This window comes from Argopecten irradians, chromosome 10 (assembly GCF_041381155.1).
Source record: "Argopecten irradians isolate NY chromosome 10, Ai_NY, whole genome shotgun sequence".
NCBI lineage: Eukaryota > Metazoa > Mollusca > Bivalvia > Pectinida > Pectinidae > Argopecten > Argopecten irradians.
Window position 1 is genome coordinate 1,459,817 of NC_091143.1, and position 26,600 is coordinate 1,486,416.

A 26,600-nucleotide genomic window follows, 5' to 3' on the forward strand; every position below is an offset into this window, starting at 1 on the left:
CAAATCTTTGTGATTAAATGTGAGTCACCATTATACATTGTATTAATACATTATGTACCTGACGGTATTACTATTACCAAACTAGGACAGAAAATTGTTTAAACTCTATTACATTTGCAGTCTGTTATTGATAATTCGTTTAAAGTAAAAGTCATCAGAATCTATTAAAAAGGGTGACCTTTCTTTGACCTTGAATGGTGACTTTTGACCAATAGAGGACCTTATATGGAGTGATAAATCTGTACCCACAAAACACTGGTGAACAAACCAAAATCTAATTTCATACTTTTTTGTTAAGTGACAAATTTCAACTGTGTCATATAAGAATTCAAACTTGTACCAAACTTCCAAACTGTGTCCATGGAAAAAAATGAATGTACTCTATTTTCAGTGTAGACATAGTGTTAGGATAGAAACTGTCTAAAGATGGTTAGCAGAAAGATCAAGGAATGTTTAGTTAGTTTTGAAGATAATTTACCTTGATTGCGAAAGACACCTTTTAAATAAGAGTAAAATGAAAAAGATAAAGAATATGACAATAAATGTCCTACAAATCAGGAATTTGTTCTATTTTTAGTTACTGCATAATTTACATATAGAGTCAATTTTTTTGTGGTTTTAGCTAAAAAATCATTAAATCAAATTTAAGCGGTTTTAAAATTCACAATTTGACATTCAAGGTATATATCACTCTACCATTTTTCTGTTATTTTGCTTTTAACTTTCACGATAACAGCTATGTCCGGCTAAATTTTGAAAATATCCCTGGGAACATAACCAGCTATACTATAATATAAATGTAAGATTCAGGTATTGGTACTTTGGGTAATTCCTTCACTTTATTATCTCTAGGTCAGACTTTAAGTTGTCTGCATATCATAATCTAAGTATAACTGCATAAGTTAATGTACATTAGTATAAATGCAGTATAACTTATAGATCTACAATTATTTGCATAACGATGGAAAATATTTATCTTAATATAACTTCTAAAATGTTATTCTATGTAAAAAAAATAAATATTTTGGATTAAAAATCAGATCCCCAGGCATTATATTTCATACATACCGTATACCAATAAGCGCCCATGTCCCTATAATTTTGACTTATTAGCACCTTTTCATTGTAATCAATTTTTTAAGTGCCCTGGGCGCTTATTGGGTCGAATATGGTAATTATATAATAATAGTATAATACAGGGTTTGCACTGGGTGTTCTCTAATTTGGGTCCTCCTCAAATAAAATCAGGTCTTCTTATATACATTGGAATGGAGTTTCAGAAAAATTGGGGCTCTTATCATTTTCTTTGCTTGAAAAAGATATGGAACGGCGTAAAGGGAAACAATACACATCAAAAAAATTCTTTTTACAAATATCATTCCATCAAGTCCACTTCATTCAATTTGGATATTTTCTTTTTGATGTCAAGAAAAAAATGTTAGTACAGAATGAGAAGTGGAAATAAAACGTTTCAGAGTGGTTCAGAGTGTTCTAAAAAAAAATCAACCTCTATATATCAATGAGCTAATATCAATATTCTATGGGTAGGTAAGAAAGTTTATAACTATGAAATCCCCGACAGAAGATTAAGATTTTAGAATCTCTTTCACTGTCCAATGAATTCACTTGTAGTGGAAATAATAACACAAATTTTTAAGACTAGAAATAAAAATTTTAGTATCAAGGATTTCATTAAGCCAAATGATAGAAATAATATATAGATATAAATATTTCCAATTTATTTTCAAATTATACCAAGACTAAATGCTTTAAAAATAGATGATTTAGATATTTGATACCGTAATCATTTATGCTTTGTAAACAATAGTATCAATCAACACAAAGCTTAAAATATAGCAATACACAAGGTGACGAATGGCATTTCATAAATTTTTGTGCATTTTTTCTATCATTTTTATCTTTGAAAATTTTGAAAAGAGTTTTTAAATCAACTGAATGAAGTTTTTATTAAAGGAAAGTATACACCAGGATATACCTACAACTACTAGACCCACACAACCATTGATATCTTTAAAGACGAGAAATTTTACCCCCGGATTGTCTACTGTCACCATAGCCAAACATGCTCATCCCTGTAAAATCAAATAATTTATTATCTATATAAAATATAGTGAATAGTAAATTTACAAACAATTTGTAAATCTTTGATACATATAATACTTACCATGATAAAGGAGTGTAAAATGATGAGATGGCTACATGAATTAATAATGACATATAAAACTAATAATCAATATGTTACAAAACTGTCTCAAAGTGTTCACCTTCTCAAATAAAATCATGAGAGGAAAAATAAGCGATCCCCCAAATCCCAGTTAACTATAAATTGGGGAAAATTAAGCAAAAACAGTTTTTTTTAAATCCAGAAAATAATTCCAAGGCCTGGAAGCTTGATAAGGGCCAGTACAGATGATAGAAAGAGTTATCTTCCTTAATCTCACAAATTTTAAAATTTTAAGAGAAATTGTTTTCAGTAAAAAACCAGCTTGTACTTGACCATTTATTTCCTACCATAATGAACTTATAAAGACCTGTTTTATTTGTTTTACTTTCAGTTTTTTTTATTTAATTTTGTTTACTCATTAACAATAACTTATGTGATTAAATACCTTTATTTTCTGTCTTTGTCTGTTTTATGTTATTTTAGAGTATTGCAGAAGAAATCTTTTGGCAATCACAAACATATTATTAGTCCAAAATGAAAATAAATGTAGCAGAAAAAGAACAAACAAAAAAACAAACAAAACACTTTTAGTTCATTTTGCCTGAAATCTAAAGTTCCTAATCATTTGTTTGTAAATTGCCATCTGCAGAAGAGCATGAACTGGAATCAAAGAGCTTAATATAAATACTTGTAAATAGAATGGTGGGATCAAAAATCTGAAACAGATCACAGGGATCTTTGTTGTCTATATAACATCTTCATAATTTTACAAAATGTCCTTTGTATAAGTTGTCTCTAGTAGGAAGAAAATGGCTGCAAGTAAGAAGAAAATGGCTGCAAGTAAATATTTTATTCATTTTTTTTACGAGATGTATTTTGTAAAATTTTCATCGATGTATTTTGCTGAAAATATAAAAGCATAAAAATTAACGTACAAATAATTGCAAACTTTTTCCTAAATGTGAACATGCCAAGAAAATGAGTCTATCCAACATGCCTAAAGTGTGAGACAATGAAATGTGTAAGTCTAGTTAGTATGGTTAGAAACAAACAAAATAGGGAAATATGGCAGACAGAAATAACCCCAAGACAAAACAGACAAACACAAACCTGGTAAAAAAGCTGGTGCTTTCAAAGTCTTAGGGGAAAGGTGGGCACTAGATCGGGAGCTACGCCCACTTTCCTCGAGATCTTGTAACTCTGGTGTAGACAGATCATGAGCCAGGGCAGCTGCTGGCACAATCTGTTTCTTATTACTTCTATAATGAATCGGCACTTTTTCTGAAACAAAATAATGATCCCGTCACCATATCACATAAGTTTGCTAATCCCGAGCACCACAAAGGTCAGAGGTCAACTAATGAAAGAAACAAAAGGAACTGAATACATGTGTGGCTGGTCAAGTAAGCAAGTTTTAAAACTGATCAATGACATTCACATGTCATACTTATAAAACTATTTTTTACGTAACATTAACATATAAATTTATTGAAGCGTAGAAATAATATTCTAGCACTGCAAAACCAAGTTGACAACATTGACAAACTAAAACTAGGGGGGAGGGGGGTTACTCACATTTTCTATTGTAACATCAGAATATACAGTCCCAAATATTTGTATCAGGAAATGAATATTTAGTTATTGATACAAGGTCTTATTATACTTAACTTTTATACAAAATTCTAGCAAACAATTCTGAACAAAACATATAACAACAATCTAGCGATATGGGAAACAACTCTCATTTATAATCACAATATTGATTTCTTTCCATGATTAAGAAACCTTTTGTATCATTATTATCAGATTATTTGTCCATATTATTTATATCTCTATTACATTTACCCCATTGCTCTACTCTAAACATGAATGTTTTTGTGTGAGGATGGTTTTGCTAAGTCAGATTTTAAACTGTTCATGGTGTAATCATTTTTCCACTATGCTTCTGTTCTTATTAACATTATAATTTGTACTGGCTGATATGTTCCCACATAGATACATGGATATATTCGTCAATATCTAATGAAAGGAAAATGAGCAAAAACGTCCACACTACAAATAATTCCACTATGATAGTAGTAGTTGAACTCCCTAACCAAGATGTATGAGGATGATACAAGTTTGTTTTTATCTTTTATTTGTGGACAGACTTATTTTATGACAGGAGATATATATGGACATATTCTTATTGAAACAGCCAATGCTATTGTAAGCTGTGTTTTAGAATTTCTGATACTTATCAATTCAAATTTGGCAATTTGAATTCTCCACCGTATGTGCCATAGGTTGTATATCTCTTGCTAAGATAGATCCACAAAAAATTATGATATATCTTATCTCATAGAAATGGAGACAGATCCCAGACAAACAGTTTTTCTGAAATTAATGTCATAAGTAAAATTAATTAAGTTCAAGCCAACTAAAGTGACTAGATACTGACACTGCAGTCACCACTAAATGGATCCTGCAAATACCATTGAAGCAGGAAGTGTCAGAACCATAGTTACATAATCTCAATGGCAACAAGGTCAGCACAAAGGCCTACACTACGATGACTTTTATACACAAGGGCAATAACTCTGTAAATAGATCCATTATCTAATGTTAATTAGATATACATATGGACACAAAAAAGTGAATTTGACAGGACAAGACAGGATGGGACAAGATGGACATTGGCATCACTGTTTGTGTAAACCTCCCTACCTACCACCTCCCATTACATACTGTTATTACAGGGCCATAATAGAACCACATCGGGGTAGGTATTCAAACGTCAAGACCTAGTGCCATACTCAACACATAGTGCCATACTCAACACATAGTGCCATAATCAACACATACTCAACACATAGTGCCATACTCAACACATAGTGCCATACTCAACATATAGTGCCATACTCAACACATAGTGCCATTCTCAACACATACTCAACACATAGTGCCATACTCAACACATAGTGCCATACTCAACACATACTCACCACATAGTGCCATACTCAACACATGGTGCCATGCTCAACACATACTCAACACATAGTGCCATACTCAACACATAGTGCCATACTCAACATATAGTGCCATACTCAACACATACTCAACACATAGTGCCATACTCAACACATGGTGCCATGCTCAACACATACTCAACACATAGTGCCATACTCAACACATAGTGCCATACTCAACACATACTCAACACATAGTGCCATACTCAACACATACTCAACACATAGTGCCATACTCAACACATACTCAACACATAGTGCCATACTCAACACATACTCAACACATAGTGCCATACTCAACACATAGTGCCAAACTCAACACATACTCAACACATAGTGCCATACTCAACACATACTCAACACATAGTGCCATACTCAACACATACTCAACACATAGTGCCATACTCAACACATACTCAACACATAGTGCCATACTCAACACATACTCAACACATAGTGCCATACTCAACACATAGTGCCATACTCAACACATACTCAACACATAGTGCCATACTCAACACATAGTGCCATACTCAACACATAGTGCCATACTCAACACATAGTGCCATACTCAACACATACTCAACACATAGTGCCATACTCAACACATACTCAACACATAGTGCCATACTCAACACATACTCAACACATAGTGCCATACTCAACACATACTCAACACATAGTGCCATACTCAACACATAGTGCCATACTCAACACATAGTGCCATACTCAACACATACTCAACACATAGTGCCATACTCAACACATAGTGCCATACTCAACACATACTCAACACATAGTGCCATACTCAACACATACTCAACACATAGTGCCATACTCAACACATACTCAACACATAGTGCCATACTCAACACATACTCAACACATAGTGCCATACTCAACACATAGTGCCATACTCAACACATACTCAACACATAGTGCCATACTCAACACATACTCAACACATAGTGCCATACTCAACACATACTCAACACATAGTGCCATACTCAACACATACTCAACACATAGTGCCATACTCAACACATACTCAACACATAGTGCCATACTCAACACATAGTGCCATGCTCAACACATACTCAACACATAGTGCCATACTCAACACATAGTGCCATACTCAACACATACTCAACACATAGTGCCATACTCAACACATACTCAACACATAGTGCCATACTCAACACATGCTCAACACATAGTGCCATACTCAACACATACTCAACACATAGTGCCATACTCAACACATAGTGCCAAACTCAACACATAGTGCCATACTCAACACATAGTGCCAAACTCAACACATAGTGCCATACTCAACACATACTCAACACATAGTGCCATACTCAACACATACTCAACACATACTTGACTTAGTAGACCATAGAGTTCTATTGCATAAATTAAAAATAATGAAAATATCGGCACATAGTTTACTTTGGTTTGAATCATATCTTAACCAAAGAAAACAATCGGTTAAAATTGAGAACATTAAATCTACCTCCCAACAAGTTATATCAGGTGTTCCTCAGGGATCAATACTTGGTCCTCTGCTGTTTATTTTGTATATAAATGACTTACCATTATACACTAAACATTCAAATATCGACATGTATGCTGATGACTCTACCATTCACATCAACGGCACGACTCTTGATGTAATTCAATCAAATCTCCAAATTGACCTAAATCATATAAAGCAGTGGTGTACAAATAACAATATGGCTTTTAATAAAGAAAAAACAACATGTATGCTCCTTGGCAAACCCAGAGCATTACATACTGCTGGAGTTTTAGAGCTAGAATTAGACAATTACATATTAAACTCAGTCACTACACAAAAAGTGCTAGGGATACACATCGATCACACCCTTGGATGGAATGAACAAGTTAATAAGGTTTACTCTAAATTGGCAACTAGATTAGCCCTCCTCAGAAAATTAAATACCTATTTGTCAAAAGACGCGAAACTGTTGTATTATCATGCTTATATCTCACCAATTCTTGACTATGCGTCTATTGTCTGGGGAAATTGTACTAAAGAACAGATAAAACAATTAACAAAAATTCAAAAGCAGGCATTGAGAATAATTCTTGATAAACCACCTCTCACACCTTCTAAGGAAATGTTTAATGAACTCAAAATACTACCCTTTGAGTATAGAATCAAATACCACATGTGTGTGTTAATATACAAATCAATTCACGGAGTGGCCCCTGAATACATATCAACATTATTTACACCAGTCTCATCCAGCTGTTCGTATGGTCTAAGGTCAGCCTCAAAAGATGCTTTTGTGCTCCCAAAACCTCGTACAGAACTAATGAAAAAGTCATTTAGCTACTCTGGAGTGATTAACTGGAATTTATTACCCAGGCAAATTAAAGAATGTGCGCCACTTGCAAATTTTAAATACCGATTAAAAATGCATTTATTGCAAATGTATATTGAAATTGTTTAATTGTTGTAAACAACGCAATCGAGATCCTGTCCATGAATAGTATGTGGTGATGAATCTATTTTTACTTTGATTCATTTAACTTGATTTGTAGTCGTAGTTGATATACATATAAATGTAAATGTTTTCGTATGTTATTTTTTTATTAATTACCTTAGTTTAGTTGATTTACTTCTATATATACATATATAATTTGTCATATTATTGTCTGTTGTATTGCATGCTTTTGTGTCGATCCCATGGGAGATGAGCCATTGGCTCAATGGGTCATCGACGTTTAAATAAAGTTATTATTATTATTATTATTATTACAAGCTAACCGATACTTACATTATATATATAATTGGCTTCTTAGGTAAAATATGTGTTTTCGTTTAAATATCACATACAGTGTATATAACAATAATGACAATAAAAAAACTAACCTAATTTTATAACATATATGTATAATTCATTTTTCACAAAAAAATACGGGCAGCCACTTGAAACGTCATGATATACACGTGCATATCAAAAGGTCTCCAATACTTTTAAATGACATACATGTATGTATCAAATTACTAGTAAACGTTTTATTCATAATTTGCGTGCCCCTATGTTTTGGCTGAGTTGACCAAGATTTCATTTTATGGTCTCGGAATAGCAGTTCAGACTACTTGTTTTATAAGTGTTCATAGAAATTTAACTGTTGAAAACAGATATATCTAGATTTAATATCCCATGAAAAGTTACACAATATAAGACCACGATCGAGAGCATCGTGGGTAGCGATAGGCCAAGGACATCTCCTTGCAGGCGGTGTATGGGATTTGCAAATTATTTAGTCTAGATGAAATAAATGATTATTCTAATTACTGGTTTATGTAAATAATGAATGTACTTGCAATATTTCCAACGTTGGACATTTTTATTTTGCTATAATTAATATCGATGCTGCTATCGTTTGTGCGATGAGGAGGTTTTGCCGAGTCATCTCGGTTTTCCCTGTCGACACCAAAATAAAACTTGTATTGTAAGATAGTGACCGTGTATTCTGTTTATCCTGCAACTTTTTCATTATACATACAGAAGATGGTATTCAAAACGAAAACAAATTGCCTGTTATTTACACGATTTCGCTTAAAGCGAAATGCTTCTTTGATGATCAAGAAAAGATGCTTTTACTAAATCGAATGAGTGTGTACTCCTTTTTACTAACGTGGGAAATATGTAAGCGACGTCATTCCGGTGATTGTGACGTAACTGTTTGGCGGGACTGACTGCCGTTTCATTCACTCCTACTAAAAGTGACGTCACTGGAATGTTCGGGATCAAGTCATCAAATTTAGAAATTGAATCAAACGAAAGAAATTAAACATCTATTTACTGACATCGTAATATTTTTCTATTTCAACTATTACAGGAAATTCTTATTATCTGGTATCTAGTTCTGTGCCCGACTAATGTCGATATTAGAGCTGAAAATGCACTGTTTCTTGATATTGTTCCGCTTCTTTTGTTGACTTTAAATTCGTAAAATGAACTTAACCCGCGAAGGGCGTCAAAACGTTTGTTTTCAACGGGAATAAACACCGTAGTGATAAAGACCTTCCAAGTATGGCAACAGTGAATATTTGCATCAGGAAAATTGGGACACAAAAAGTCGATTTTCTCCAAATGTAAGTAAGTTACCCTACATTAAGTTTGCTGGAACACTACAGAAATCGTTCTGATTTCAGAACAATTGGAATTATGAAGATACCTCTTACAGTATTTTTATTATTATTATTATATATAATGCAAGTTAATTATTACATAGTGCCATAATCAACACATACTCAACACATAGTGCCATACTCAACACATAGTGCCATAATCAACACATAATCAACACATAGTGCCATACTCAACACATAGTGCCATAATCAACACATAGTGCCATACTCAACACATACTCAACACATAGTGCCATACTCAACACATACTCAACACATAGTGCCTTACTCAACACATACTCAACACATTTTTATTTGTTTATTTTTTTAAACCATTGTTTGCCTGCTGTTTTTTTATTTGTTTATTTTTTTAAACCATTGTTTGCCTGCTGTTTTTTTTATTTGTTTATTTTTTTAAACCATTGTTTGCCTGCTGTTTTTTTATTTGTTTATTTTTTTAAACCATTGTTTGCCTGCTGTTTTTTTTTATTTGTTTATTTTTTTAAACCATTGTTTGCCTGCTATTTTTTTATTTGTTTATTTTTTTAAACCATTGTTTGCCTGCTGTTAATGTCATTGTACATTACTGGGACCCAAAGTGTTTGCCATTGAGATAGCTGATAAAATACTTAAAACCAATTAAACCACAATCAATAAACCTATTTATCAAAACTGAAAGCTCACACTCAAACTAAAATCCTTTCTAATTCCATCCTCCACATTCCCTAAAAACGATGGCAGGCCAGAATGTCTGACCCACAATCACAAAGTCAGAAAGGACAGAATCATCAAATTCTATCATCAAACAATAGCACTAAAACATAGGATTAACAAAATACTCTAAATTACTTCATACAAATCACTTTTACATAATATTGTTGGAAGTGAGACCAAAGAATTCCTTTTTTGGTTTTATTCTAGTTTGATTGACAGCTCAAAACAATAAGGATAGCTTGTACAACTTAAAAACTTCAATCCTCTTATGGAATTAAAATATAATGACATTTGGCTTTGGTGTGATAAAATGTCACCCATACAATGGATTTTTTAAGTATAAGCTTGTAGAGTGCATTACCAATTGTGATTTATATATCAGGTAATTGGTTATAAATTCTGTAGTCATCACTGATTTGAAAATAGGTTTATTAAAACTTTAATTAAATCTGCATAAAGATTCTTCATGGTAAATCCTGCTTTATTCACTTAAGATCATATGAAATTGAATGCAGATTTACACAAGATATCAGGCACTCACTATTGAATGATCTATTTGTAAAAGGGAAGAGATATCTTTTCTCTGATTTTCCCTTCCTCAAAGCATTCAATACACACAAGGAAACTACATTTATATTCAGATCTGTAAAGTCAACATGAACAACACAGATGACCTTTTTGTTTTCTTATCAGTCCAAGATTGTGATATGGCGTATTAACTATGAAGGAAGTGAGCCTACATCTGAAAACTGATTTGAAGAAAGAACTTTAGATATAATTATATACTGATATGAAATTTGAAAAAAATCTCTTCAGCACTTTTTGAGAAAAACTGGTAACAAACTTAATTTGTCAAAATCCAAGATGACTCTCTATTAGCCATCTTGTTTTCCAAAATGTCCCAAAATGAAATATACATAAGTATAGGCACCAAGAGGAACCTATATAAAATCTGAGGAAGATATTCTTTTAGTGCTTCAATTGTCAAAATCCATATGACTGCCTTTTCAGATCAGTCTCAAAAAACATATATTATTGCAATATGCACAACTTAAGGTCCAAGGAAAACCCATGTTTAAAATGTGAGAAAGAACTCTTCAATATTTCCTCAGAAATAGCGGTAACAAGAATTGTTCACAGACGGACTTAAGGTTGGACAGACAACCGATCACGGAAGAAAGGCAATTGAAATAGTTCACCGTCTGATGATGCTTGACTAAAAATGAATTTGGGCAGGGATAGAACTGAATTAGGGTAGGGATAGAACAACTTCATATATAGATTGGACAAAGTAAGAGGCCTCAGAATTGTACACTACAAACGTTACCTCCACTTAGACAAGATGGCTGCTTCATCCATACCACAAAATAAGGCAAGGCAGACACCTGTACTCCAGACGAAGGTCGTAGTGTGAGAGGTCTCTCCTTTTCTCTTTCAAACCTCATTGTTACTCAATTTAGATTCCAAAGAAAATATCACTAGAGCTAATCCATCTCCAGACTGGTAAGTTGTAGAACTACCACGAGGGTCGATGAGTTAAAGGTTTCTCTTTTTCTCTTTACAACCTCATTGTTTTTATGAATTAATAAGTTTCAGATCCAATTGAATAATCACTAAAAATAATCCATATCAAGAATGACAAGTTGTTAAGATATTTCAGGACTTCAATGCTGCAACAAATTTCACAACAATGATGTTCTTCACTGTTTACAACGACTGAATACATCACTGATGTCATGATTCAAAAACTCTATAGTCACAATGAGAAGTAAAATTACTGGTAACAGAATTCAATCCTCCATGACGGATTTATCAATGTAATTTCATTCCAAATATGCCACCATTTTTACAGAGTACTGGTATATATATGTTTGATGACAACGATAATTGATACTGCATTTAATTTTTTTCCATGAACTCAGTACATTATGTTCCTATATAAACTTCTTTTGTCATAAAATTCCAATTACAGACATGACGTAAACACATACTATAAAAATAATGATCCAAAGAACATGATCACATTGTGGCATGAAACTGTTCATTCAGGTAAAGCATAAAGGTTCCGTGTCATACTGAACACATGTACGGGGAAACTTGTACATGAGTGCACTTACACATGCCATAGAATCTTTTAGAAGAATTTATAACATGCTTTTAAATGCACTTACATGGTTCATAAACTACACCATCGTTTATAACCGTGAATTTATCAAGAAGATGAATAAATTGAACATTTTCCTGCATCATTAACTGTTGAATATCTTCCTTTCCATCAATCCTCAAAAACTGTCTGTTGTTAATAGCTATATCCACACCAATACCTGGTCACCTGGTGAAGCTGGCTTCGTAAGTGAATCTATGAAGTCATGTTAGATAACCCACATTAATATGTCTGTTCTTCTCCACAATAAACAATCCACCTGTTTCTAGGAATTATAAAGATTCTCCTGTTAACTTTATCTTTTTGACTGATAGATGAAACTTAAGTGCTGCATGCAAAGTAAAAACTTCAAAGTAAAAACAAAGTCACATGTTGTCACATGTAAATCATTAAATCTCCACGAAATCTCTTTTAGAGTACCTTAATGCATACACCTGAGGAAAATTCCTCCATAAATTTCTCTGCTCTTCAAACTGATACTCGCCAGGTAAGTGTCTAACCACTCGAGACCATTTCATTTACAAATTGATATGAAAACAACCTTATTTGTTTCAGATCTCCATTATATTTACACACAGGTATATGGAGTTGTTCCTGGGAAATAGTGTTGGGCCGTAATCCTCTTGGAATATTTGGACTTATAAGTTACCACTTTATTAATACATGGCCCTGTATCAGTCTATACAATCTCACCGTAATCGCCAAGGATGTGTGTATTGGCCGACAGCCAACGCAGAGGATAATTCTGATGACAATCGATCAATGCGGATTTGTGATTTTCCACCAATAAGAAAACAATTCAATGAAAGTATCCCTCAAGGATTTTATCATAGCTTCATAGAGACCCCCACAATGGGGATAAAAAAACTTGGCTGAATCAGAAGATCTTGACACTTACCAGAACTTTATTACCTCCCAGGCTTTATACTGCAGCAGTTTCATTACTGAGTGAATCACCATAAAATATAACACTATTTCATCAGGAAGACTGTGAATTTCTAGATTTTCTGATTGATTAGACTGACAATGCAAAACAATAACACCATTCTTAAAGAATGTAATTGAATTAGAAAACCAAGCTGTGATATTTCACATAATGGATGATTTTCTGAACATTCATTTTCCACATACACCAAAAGAGAAATCCCAGGAAATGAATTTTAGATCCCTGAGAGAACTGACAGTGAATCTTCAGAGAGCAGTCACACACTTGGTAAGTCCCTGAGAGAACTGACAGTGAATCTTCAGAGAGCAGTCACACACTTGGTAAGTCCCTGAGAGAACTGACAGTGAATTTTCAGCAGTCAAACATTGACAATGATGATTTTTCAGTAAGATCATGTTCAGGTAAGATAATTTTCTGGTAAGATCATGTTCAGGCGCTCTCCACATTAACTGACATATATATCAGATAGGGGAGACATCTAACTCCTTCAGTAGGCTTCTGTCAGTCATTATTGCAAATTTTCATTTAAATGTTTTGTAGGTCTCTATAAAAACTGGGCCAAAACTTTGATGTCAATAAACCATTCATCATGCTATCATCCTAACAAACACACACTGTACAATATATTATCTATCAAACACACCTCAAAGCTGTACTGTTCAAATACACAAATGAATTTAAGTCTCTTCTCTTCATTTTATCAATAAACCAGTCACACAACTCCTTTAATTGTGTAACCGTTTTTACATTGTTGACAGAGTGCACTTTGTATTGTATACCCAGGCCCAAGGTTCCAAACACTTGGCAGAGGAACAAAACAAGAAATCAGAACTTGTGTCATTATACGTGTACACAAACTTCTATAGATATAGATCATCATCAGATCTCCAGATTTCCACAAACTGATCATTTTCTTGGCTTATAACTGATGTTGATAAAGTTCTATTACAAGATATCTTTAAAATAATTAAAATTAAATAGAAGGCGGAGGTTTCCAACGTCTTTTAGGTATTTCATAATTGTAAGATGTATCAGCAGAGGGATCAAAGGTGGATACCGGAGTATTCTAACAGCGCTCCAGAGACGGTGTAGAAAAACTAGTATGAAGAATGATGGAGCATCAACATCAAAGAACATCTTTGGTGTTGATGCTCCATCATTCTTCATACTAGCTTTAAAATAATTGTTCATGTATTTCATTGAATGAAGAATTTCTTTTTCTTTAACTCAATAATAAAACATTTCATAGCGTTAATTGTTAACCCAATTATACGTAGAAGATGTCGTTCAAAACTCTAGTTCTATGGTTAGTACAAAAACAAGAGGCCCAGAGGGCCTGTATCGCTCACCTGGTTTGTAATGCCAAGTAATGTTCTGAATACAGGTTCATTGTTTCTTTTCTGAAGGAATGAGAATATATACCTCTAATTCCCCTATTGGGCCCCGCCCCTCCTGCCCCTGGGGGGTCAGAGCCAAAATTTACACAAGTTCTGTTCCCCTTTTCCCAAGGATGTTTGTGGCCAAATTTGGTTACAATCCATGCAGAACTCTATGACTAATAGCGATTTAAAGGATTTACCTCTATTTCCCCTATTGGGCCCCGCCCCTCCTGCCCCCGGGGGGTCAGAGCCAAAATTTATCAAACTCTGTTCTTATTCCCCCAAGGATGTTTGTGGCCAAATTTGGTTACATTCCATGCAGACTAGTAGTGATTTAAAGGATTTACCTCTATTTCCCCTATTGGGCCCCACCCCTCCTGCCCCCGGGGGGTCAGAGCCAAAATTTATACAAGTTCTGTTCCCCTTCCCCCAAGGATGTTTGTGGCCAAATTTGGTTACATTCCATGCAGAACTCTAGGACTAGTAGCGATTTAAAGGAAATGTTGACGGACAGACGGACGCCGACGGACGCCGACGGACGCCGACGGACGACGGACGACGGACGCCGCGCCATGACATAAGCTCACCGGCCCTTCGGGCCAGGTGAGCTAACAAAAACATAAATTACAAAATCCATTGTTCCATGAAAGCAAAAATAAAAAGGAAGTCCACTTTACAGATTGATCAAAGCCTCCCATAACATGAACTATCAATTGAGCTATCCACATCTGAGACTCATTAGATTTGTCACCGGTCAGGCCTGTGGACCAGTAGACAGCTCAACAACCCTTTCAATAGATCAGAGTGATTGAATTATTTTCTAGTTTTAAAAACGATAAACAAATACCTGTGTTGGCCACCAGGTAAATGTCATGTCTATATGTTAAATAATAATCCTCGCTTAAAGCAGACACTCGCTTTATAAAAGGGTTTACAATACCAGAACAATATCACCGACGTTATAAATAACATTATAATCTCAGTTGTAAACATACCTGTAGTAAAAACGCTTCTGTTGAAATACTCATTTCCTTTTATTTTTTAACTTGAGAGAGGTAATCTAGTTCTGAATTAGAGAATTAATGAAATATTTAAAGGAAAGAAAGATACAACAAATCTATAATTAAATCTACTATTTATAAAACTGTTACAAAATATATCACACAAGAAGTAATCCTGTATTATCTAGACATTTAAACTTTGTGAGATGGAGAATTCTGAGACCATTTCAGTTTATAAATGAATTCTTCATATATTGATATTTCATCATTAATTTCTTTTAATTAAAAATGCATGTTAGAAAGCTGAAAGCAAAGCTATAAATAAAATTGTGTAAATATAACTTGAATCTTTAATGGATGGTTGATGGTAATTGTGAACGGTAATAACACAACTACAATCCTCCTAATACATACTTTAGATGATTACCTCATGGATGAAAATTTAATCTAACTTCAATGTAAAGTTTGAAAATTTGAGTAGATTTATAAACAAGTGAACAAAGGTTTAACAGAACTATGGTACTATAGATCTATTATAAAAATCTTCATTATACAACTACCACCTTTATACTATCTGTACTACGTAGGGCAATAATTAGCATAAATACCTTACTCCTTCTTGATACCATTGAATTTTATTTGAAGGATCTGTTTGACCCCAAGTTTGATAACAAATATTGCACCTGATAAAATACAAAATAATGACCAATCAAATGTGAGATAGAATTCACAGAAATGTCAGAATTCCAAACAAGAGTGGCAAACATTCTGACATTGTTAACGTCATGTCTAGATAATCTACAAGCTTGAGCTAGTTAATCTCAGACTGTAAAAATCTATCAAATACTGGACTACCGTAAATACTGGACAACCAAATTCTTTAGGCTTGGTAATCTTCAACTATAACCATCTGCTATAGGTTTTTATGGTAAATAGTGATACAGTCGCCTTTCTTGATTCGCGTCAGTGGGAGCAGTGAACCAGTAAACTGAGGGTCGAGGGTTCGAGCCAGGCTGGCAGCACACACCCCCTGTTATGTCATATCTATCAAATACTGGAATACCAGTATCATAAATAGTTTATTAGTCAACTTACATTATTGATGAAATACTGAACTACAACAAATACTCTTATTTCACAAGAATCTCACAATTTCTTAGTGTATCAACAATTAGAACTTCACAGAAATGGATTGCTGCCTTCTACTTGAGCAATTACTCGGAAACAAAGGACTTAATGATTTATTGTAAAGTAACTTTGACCTTTGAACCTGAAAGCAAAGCCAAACACTCATCTTGATTCAGGAAAGTCTTCATGAATACAGAGTTTTATAAGCCCAGTCGACCATTTCTCAGCTCAAAGGAAATCAAACGAAAATCATTGTTAGTAACAATGGCAAGAAAAGTCTAAATGAATTTTAGGTTGACCAGCTCAAAGGAAATCAAACGAAATTTATCACTCACAAAAAAATTCTGAAGACACCATTGCAAATACCAATATTCAGGTATAGTAATACCACTGTCATATCCTTTCGCAGGCAACAGAAAAAGGGGTGATAACTCTGTATAATGTAGACCTTCGTACATCTCACCAACCATTTAGACACACATAAGATAAATGGCCAGAAAAGAATTAATGAATAACATTAGCTCCAAAATTAACTTTTTATCTAGGAATTTCAAAAATCTTCATCTTCTTCAATATAACTTATGAACACATATCTATAATCAATATTCTATTTTAAAACTACAGCTTGTACAATCACCAATTTCTGACTGATAACCAAAATGTTCTTCTAATCACATGAAAACACAGAAATCCCTTTCAGGATTACCTAGAAATCCTCCTAGATTGATCACAAGTTACACTAAAGAGATAAATCATGTTTGGAGGGCTGTTCAGCTTATGGTCTACCAAACCTCGCCTTGTTGTCCTAATCCATCAAATATATGTCATGTGTTTTAGGGTATGTCTAGATAGCCAGTCATCAAATCTGGTGTTGTTTACTATGATAAAAATGTGTTCATATCATTCAGGTAAATGGAAAAGCCACGTCCAAAAAATTGAACAGTTTGATATTATAATGAATTGTAATATTAAAATGTTCAATTCACATAGAATAGAATCTACCCTTGATATTATTTATATGTTATGATCTAGTGTGTGATCACCTGTTGAAATCAAGAGGCACTTCTGTCTAGAGTAGTGTTCATATATAAATATAGACACAAAGGCCCTAACAACAGGTTTGTAGGGCCTGTTTAGTCATGTGGTGAAAGTTGAAAGTATTTTTTCTCTCTTGTTTTTTTCAGGAGGGTGAGGGGAGGGGGTAAGGTTGAAATTTGTGGTCTTTTTTATATTGGATAAGCATAGAAAAATATTTCCAGGAATGAGCTACAATTCTTACCAGGAGCAAGACAAAATGCCCTCATAAATCCACAACAACGTGGTCGCCCAGGGCTTGTGTCCGCCATGTCTTCAAAATCACACGATCTTAGTCCCCAATGTTTCCTGATATTTCACATTTATTTTCACAATTAATGCAGAAATAAAAGACTTTTATCTACATTTTCACTAAATGTCCATTTCCAAATATTTTAAAGTTATTTTCTTCTGAGTAAAACATTAATCAGTTTCACAGGTGATCAAATCCAAGTAAGGAAATCCTATTGCAATGACTGGTTCCTGTGTCATTCTGGATGATGTATTAACTCATGAAAATCAACTCTAGTCACTTCCTAATCCAGCAAGTTAGAATCACACAAATGTAGCTAAACCAATAACAGCATAACTAAGTTGCATCGCTTTTGCAAACAAGAAAATCAGTTTTAATGAAGTCCATTTTTTGACAAAAATGCCATTAGTAATTCTTCATTGCATAGTCCTTTCTTATCACATTTCAGCAAGAACAAATGAATCTCCAAAATTACAAAATGACCAATACATTTACAGACCAGTGGTCAAACCTGAACCAGTATCGTATTCTTATTTATTGTATATAGCCCCTGACTTTTTGAGAAATCAACAAAGCCAACTGTATTTCTATAGACCAAGAAAAGAACGGTGGTAATAAGCTGCTTACTCCAATCACAGGGTTAGTGCGGCCTGATTTACTACAGCTGGACAATACCTCACCACCAATATTAATCCTACATACCCAAATGACATTTGTTGTATCACATATCAAGTAAAGCAGAATTTAAATACCTATATTGGATATTTTTAAATGATACTTTTTATTGTCATGCTGAACATTGAAGATAAAGGACAAAAATTGATAAAAATATCTACTGCATATTTCGGAGATTAATGATAATATTGCAATATGTATATATATCAAACTCTAAAAGTGAGATGATTTCAAAATGATGTAGATATTACTTTAAAGACATTATAATATCTTTTCTCCATTTCCTGGATAAAATCACATTGTACACAAATACCATAGTTTCTGTATCAACTTAATTTTATACCACAGATTGTGTGTGGTGGTAGGTAAGTGTCTGAGATTCAAATACACTTCTATCTAATGACCTTGTTATCATTATGATTTCTTCCCAAACACAGTACATTGTATATAACATTTGTACACATACTATCAATATTTTACTAAAGCTGTAGGAGTATTTTCATAAGACATTAGCCCAATTACTTAGCGATAACAAAGTAAGTGAAAATAACATTAAAAGTATACAGCCAATAAAATAGACCTATAATTCTATGTATGATTGTCACAAGTCAAGCTGAAGTATTTAACGACCCAAAGTTATGATAAAAGATTTAGACTGGTATGTAAATAAGAAAACTTCCACAGACAAGTCAACACTGGAATAACATAGAGAATCCTAGAACAATCTTTATTCTGATTGTTTATCACCTAATGCCTGCTTGGTAACTCATTAAGATGAACATTTTTAACCTTTGTGACCTTCAACATAGGTCTTTAAACTCAGTGACCTTCAACATAGGTCTAGGTCACACAAGAAGGCCCTCAATGATGCTACTGGTCAGTTAGCCAGTCCTTGACATCTTAGTGGCTACCATTGGCTGAAAATGGTCAAAATGTTTGAGATCCATACTGGGCAGTTTCCATGCAGATACTTCAGAAGGCACCCCACCACCACAATCTATTATCTTCTCTATGGTTTGCTAAAAGTCTATATGTCTAATACAATATCAAACAGTATTGATACATGTATTAGAAATTCAAATGGTCTACCCAGTCTTGTCTCTGGCCATAAGGAAAGCTGCATCACCATGGACATATTGTACATACAGTAACTGTTTAAATAGTTTCCTGATGACAATATCAAACCTAGATATAACTCCCCTTAGGTAGGGAAGGTAGGGACAACAAACTGCCATTGATGCTGTGTCATGAGTAATATATATATAGCCCTTAGGTAGGGACAACAAACTGCCATTGATGCTGTGTCGTGAGTAATATATATATAGCCCTTAGGTAGGGACAACAAACTGCCATTGATGCTGTGTCGTGAGTAATATATATATAGCCCTTAGGTAGGGACAACAAACTGCCATTGATGCTGTGTCGTGAGTAATATATATATAGCCCTTAGGTAGGGACAACAAACTGCCATTGATGCTGTGTCGTGAGTAATATATATATATAGCCCTTAGGTAGGGACAACAAACTGCCATTGGTGCTGTGTCGTGAGTAATATATATATATAACCCTTAGGTAGGGACAACAAACTGCCATTGATGCTGTGTCGTGAGTAATATATATATATAACCCTTAGGTAGGGACAATAAACTGCCATTGATGCTGTGTCTGAGTAATATATATATGCCCTTAGGTAGGGACAACAAACTGCCATTGGTGCTGTGTCGTGAGTAATATATATATAACCCTTAGGTAGGGACAACAAACTGCCATTGATGCTGTGTCTGAGTAATTATATATAGCCCTTAGGTAGGGACAACAAACTGCCATTGATGCTGTGTCGTGAGTAATATATATATAACCCTTAGGTAGGGACAACAAACTGCCATTGATGCTGTGTCGTGAGTAATATATATATAACCCTTAGGTAGGGACAACAAACTGCCATTGATGCTGTGTCCTGAGTAATATATATATAACCCTTAGGTAGGGACAACAAACTGCCATTGATGCTGTGTCGTGAGTAATATATATATAACCCTTAGGTAGGGACAACAAACTGCCATTGATGCTGTGTCGTGAGTAATATATATATAACCCTTAGGTAGGGACAACAAACTGCCATTGATGCTGTGTCCTGAGTAATATATATATAACCCTTAGGTAGGGACAACAAACTGCCATTGACAACAATGCCATTGTGCTGTGTCCTGAGTAATATATATATAACCCTTAGGTAGGGACAACAAACTGCCATTGATGCTGTGTCCTGAGTAATATATATATAACCCTTAGGTAGGGACAACAAACTGCCATTGATGCTGTGTCCTGAGTAATATATATATAACCCTTAGGTAGGGACAACAAACTGCCATTGATGCTGTGTCCTGAGTAATATATATATATACCCTTAGGTAGGGACAACAAACTGCCATTGATGCTGTGTCTGAGTAATATATATATAACCCTTAGGTAGGGACAACAAACTGCCATTGATGCTGTGTCGTGAGTAAATATATATATAACCCTTAGGTAGGGACAACAAACTGCCATTGATGCTGTGTCGTGAGTAAATATATATATAACCCTTAGGTAGGGACAACAAACTGCCATTGATGCTGTGTCGTGAGTAATATATATATATAACCCTTAGGTAGGGACAACAAACTGCCATTGATGCTGTGTCGTGAGTAATATATATATATAACCCTTAGGTAGGGACAACAAACTGCCATTGATGCTGTGTCGTGAGTAATATATATATAACCCTTAGGTAGGGACAACAAACTGCCATTGATGCTGTGTCCTGAGTAATATATATATATAACCCTTAGGTAGGGACAACAAACTGCCATTGATGCTGTGTCCGTGAGTAATATATATATAACCCTTAGGTAGGGACAACAAACTGCCATTGATGCTGTGTCCGTGAGTAATATATATATATAACCCTTAGGTAGGGACAACAAACTGCCATTGATGCTGTGTCCGTGAGTAATATATATATAACCCTTAGGTAGGGACAACAAACTGCCATTGATGCTGTGTCCTGAGTAATATATATATAACCCTTAGGTAGGGACAACAAACTGCCATTGATGCTGTGTCGTGAGTAATGTATATATATAACCCTTAGGTAGGGACAACAAACTGCCATTGATGCTGTGTCGTGAGTAATATATATATATAACCCTTAGGTAGGGACAACAAACTGCCATTGATGTGCTGCTGTGTCGTGAGTAATATATATAAGCCCTTAGGTAGGGACAACAAACTGCCATTGATGCTGTGTCGTGAGTAATATATATATAACCCTTAGGTAGGGACAACAAACTGCCATTGATGCTGTGTCGTGAGTAATATATATATAACCCTTAGGTAGGGACAACAAACTGCCATTGATGCTGTGTCGTGAGTAATATATATATAACCCTTAGGTAGGGACAACAAACTGCCATTGATGCTGTGTCGTGAGTAATATATATATATAACCCTTAGGTAGGGACAACAAACTGCCATTGATGCTGTGTCGTGAGTAATATATATATAACCCTTAGGTAGGGACAACAAACTGCCATTGATGCTGTGTCGTGAGTAATATAATATATAACCCCTTAGGTAGGGACAACAAACTGCCATTGATGCTGTGTCCTGAGTAATATATATATAGCCCTTAGGTAGGGACAACAAACTGCCATTGATGCTGTGTCGTGAGTAATATATATATAACCCTTAGGTAGGGACAACAAACTGCCATTGATGCTGTGTCGTGAGTAATATATATATAACCCTTAGGTAGGGACAACAAACTGCCATTGATGCTGTGTCGTGAGTAATATATATATAACCCTTAGGTAGGGACAACAAACTGCCATTGATGCTGTGTCGTGAGTAATATATATATAACCCTTAGGTAGGGACAACAAACTGCCATTGATGCTGTGTCCTGAGTAATATATATATAGCCCTTAGGTAGGGACAACAAACTGCCATTGATGCTGTGTCCTGAGTAATATATATATATAACCCTTAGGTAGGGACAACAAACTGCCGTTGAATGCAGTGTCGTGAGTAAATATATATAACCCCTTAGGTAGGTACAACAAACTGCCATTGATGCTGTGTCCTGAGTAATATATATATAACCCTTAGGTAGGGACAACAAACTGCCGATGCTTGATGTAATAAATATAAACCCTTAGGTGACAACAAACTGCCATTGTGCTGTGTCGTGAGTAATATATATATAACCCTTAGGTAGGGACAACAAACTGCCATTGATGCTGTGTCCTGAGTAATATATATATAACCCTTAGGTAGGGACAACAAACTGCCATTGATGCTGTGTCGGTGAGTAATATATATATATAACCCTTAGGTAGGGACAACAAACTGCCATTGATGCTGTGTCGTGAGTAATATATATATATAGGACAACAAACTGCCTTAGGTAGGGACAACAAACTGCCATTTGATGCTGTGTCAGTGAGTAATGTATATATAAAGCCCTTAGGTAGGGACAACAAACTGCCATTGATGCTGTGTCGTGAGTAAATATATATAAGCCCTTAGGTATAGGGACAACAAACTGCCATTGATGCTGTGTCCTGAGTAATATATATAACCCTTAGGTAGGGACAACAAACTGCCATTGATGCTGTGTCGTGAGTAATGTATATATAGCCCTTAGGTAGGGACAACAAACTGCCATTGAATGCTGTGTCCTGAGTAATATATATATAACCCTTAGGTAGGGACAACAAACTGCCATTGATGCTGTGTCGTGAGTAATAATATATATAACCCTTAGGTAGGGACAACAAACTGCCATTGATGCTGTGTCGTGAGTAATGTATATATAACCCTTAGGTAGGGACAACAAACTGCCATTGATGCTGTGTCGTGAGTAATGTATATATAACCCTTAGGTAGGGACAACAAACTGCCATTGATGCTGTGTCATGTGTGAGTAATATATATATAACCCTTAGGTAGGGACAACAAACTGCCATTGATGCTGTGTCGTGAGTAATATATATATAACCCTTAGGTAGGGACAACAAACTGCCATTGATGCTGTGTCGTGAGTAATATATATATAACCCTTAGGTAGGGACAACAAACTGCCATTGATGCTGTGTCGTGAGTAATATATATATATAACCCTTAGGTAGTGACAACAAACTGCATTTGATGCTGTGTCCTTGAGTAACATATTATAATAACCCTTACGGTACGGACAAAAACTGCCATTGATGCTGTGTCGTGAGTAATATATATATATAACCCTTAGGTAGTGACAACAAACTGCCATTGATGCTGTGTCGTGAGTAATATATATATAACCCTTAGGTAGGGACAACAAACTGCCATTGATGCTGTGTCGTGAGTAATATATATATAACCCTTAGGTAGGGACAACAAACTGCCATTGATGCTGTGTCGTGAGTAATATATATATATAACCCTTAGGTAGGGACAACAAACTGCCATTGATGCTGTGTCGTGAGTATATATATATATAACCCTTAGGTAGGGACAACAAACTGCCATTGATGCTGTGTCGTGAGTAATATATATATAACCCTTAGGTAGGGACAACAAACTGCCATTGATGCTGTGTCGTGAGTAATATATATATATAACCCTTAGGTAGGGACAACAAACTGCCATTGATGCTGTGTCCGTGAGTAATATATATATATAACCCTTAGGTAGGGACAACAAACTGCCATTGATGCTGTGTCGTGAGTAATATATATATATAACCCTTAGGTAGGGACAACAAACTGCCATTGATGCTGTGTCGTGAGTAATATATATATAACCCTTAGGTAGGGACAACAAACTGCCATTGATGCTGTGTCGTGAGTAATATATATATATAACCCTTAGGTAGGGACAACAAACTGCCATTGATGCTGTGTCGTGAGTAATATATATATATAACCCTTAGGTAGGGACAACAAATGCCATTGATGCTGTGTCGTGAGTAATATATATATATAACCCTTAGGTAGGGACAACAAACTACTGCCATTGATGCTGTGTCGTGTGAGTAATATATATATAACCCTTAGGTAGGGACAACAAACTGCCATTGATGCTGTGTCGTGAGTAATATATATATATAACCCTTAGGTAGGGACAACAAACTGCCATTGATGCTGTGTCGTGAGTAATATATATATAACCCTTAGGTAGGGACAACAAACTGCCATTGATGCTGTGTCGTGAGTAATATATATATAACCCTTAGGTAGGGACAACAAACTGCCATTGATGCTGTGTCGTGAGTAATATATATATATAACCCTTAGGTAGGGACAACAAACTGCCATTGATGCTGTGTGTCGTGAGTAATATATATATATAACCCTTAGGTAGGGACAACAAACTGCCATTGATGCTGTGTCGTGAGTAATATATATATAACCCTTAGGTAGGGACAACAAACTGCCATTGATGCTGTGTCGTGAGTAATATATATATATAACCCTTAGGTAGGGACAACAAACTGCCATTGATGCTGTGTCGTGAGTAATATATATATATAACCCTTAGGTAGGGACAACAAACTGCCATTGATGCTGTGTCGTGAGTAATATATATATATAACCCTTAGGTAGGGACAACAAACTGCCATTGATGCTGTGTCGTGAGTAATATATATATAACCCTTAGGTAGGGACAACAAACTGCCATTGATGCTGTGTCATGAGTAATATATATATATAACCCTTAGGTAGGGACAACAAACTGCCATTGATGCTGTGTCGTGAGTAATATATATATAACCCTTAGGTAGGGACAACAAACTGCCATTGATGCTGTGTCGTGAGTAATATATATATAACCCTTAGGTAGGGACAACAAACTGCCATTGATGCTGTGTCGTGAGTAATATATATATAACCCTTAGGTAGGGACAACAAACTGCCATTGATGCTGTGTCGTGAGTAATATATATATAACCCTTAGGTAGGGACAACAAACTGCCATTGATGCTGTGTCGTGAGTAATATATATATAACCCTTAGGTAGGGACAACAAACTGCCATTGATGCTGTGTCGTGAGTAATATATATATATAACCCTTAGGTAGGGACAACAAACTGCCATTGATGCTGTGTCGTGAGTAATATATATATAACCCTTAGGTAGGGACAACAAACTGCCATTGATGCTGTGTCGTGAGTAATATATATATATAACCCTTAGGTAGGGACAACAAACTGCCATTGATGCTGTGTCGTGAGTAATATATATATATAACCCTTAGGTAGGGACAACAAACTGCCATTGATGCTGTGTCGTGAGTAATATATATATATAACCCTTAGGTAGGGACAACAAACTGCCATTGATGCTGTGTCGTGAGTAATATATATATATAACCCTTAGGTAGGGACAACAAACTGCCATTGATGCTGTGTCGTGAGTAATATATATATAACCCTTAGGTAGGGACAAAACTGCCATTGATGCTGTGTCGTGAGTAATATATATATATAACCCTTAGGTAGGGACAACAAACTGCCATTGATGCTGTGTCGTGAGTAATATATATATAACCCTTAGGTAGGGACAACAAACTGCCATTGATGCTGTGTCGTGAGTAATATATATATATAACCCTTAGGTAGGGACAACAAACTTGCCATTGATGCTGTGTCGTGAGTAAATATATATATAACCCTTAGGTAGGGACAACAAACTGCCATTGATGCTGTGTCGTGAGTATATATATATAACCTTAGGTAGGGACAATAACTGCCATTGATGCTGTGTCTGTGAGTAATATATATATATAACCTTAGGTAGGGACAACAACTGCCATTGATGCTGTGTCGTGAGTAAAATATATATATAACCCTTAGGTAGTGACAACAAACTGCCATTGATGCT

The 26,600-nt window shown here is 35.0% G+C and overlaps 1 protein-coding gene across 10 annotated transcripts in view; it reads right to left on the reverse strand.

The window, feature by feature from the left end:
• The window catches only part of LOC138332870 (leucine-rich repeat-containing protein 49-like), a 127,136-nt gene that overhangs the window by 89,061 nt on the left and 11,475 nt on the right, over window positions 1-26,600 (reverse strand). For 6 of the 10 annotated variants that reach the window (XM_069280860.1, XM_069280858.1, XM_069280859.1 and 3 more), the window contains exons 3-4: window positions 3,296-3,466; window positions 2,052-2,093 (exon numbers count right to left, since the gene is read on the reverse strand). The exons of 1 other annotated variant lie outside the window; for it this stretch is intronic. In XM_069280860.1, coding sequence (XP_069136961.1) covers window positions 2,052-2,093; window positions 3,296-3,466 — 213 coding nt within the window. Of the gene's footprint in view, window positions 1-2,051; window positions 2,094-3,295; window positions 3,467-11,402; window positions 11,722-26,600 lie in introns of those variants that run through there. 3 more of the 10 variants (XM_069280855.1, XM_069280857.1, XM_069280854.1) reach the window with 3 other exon arrangements.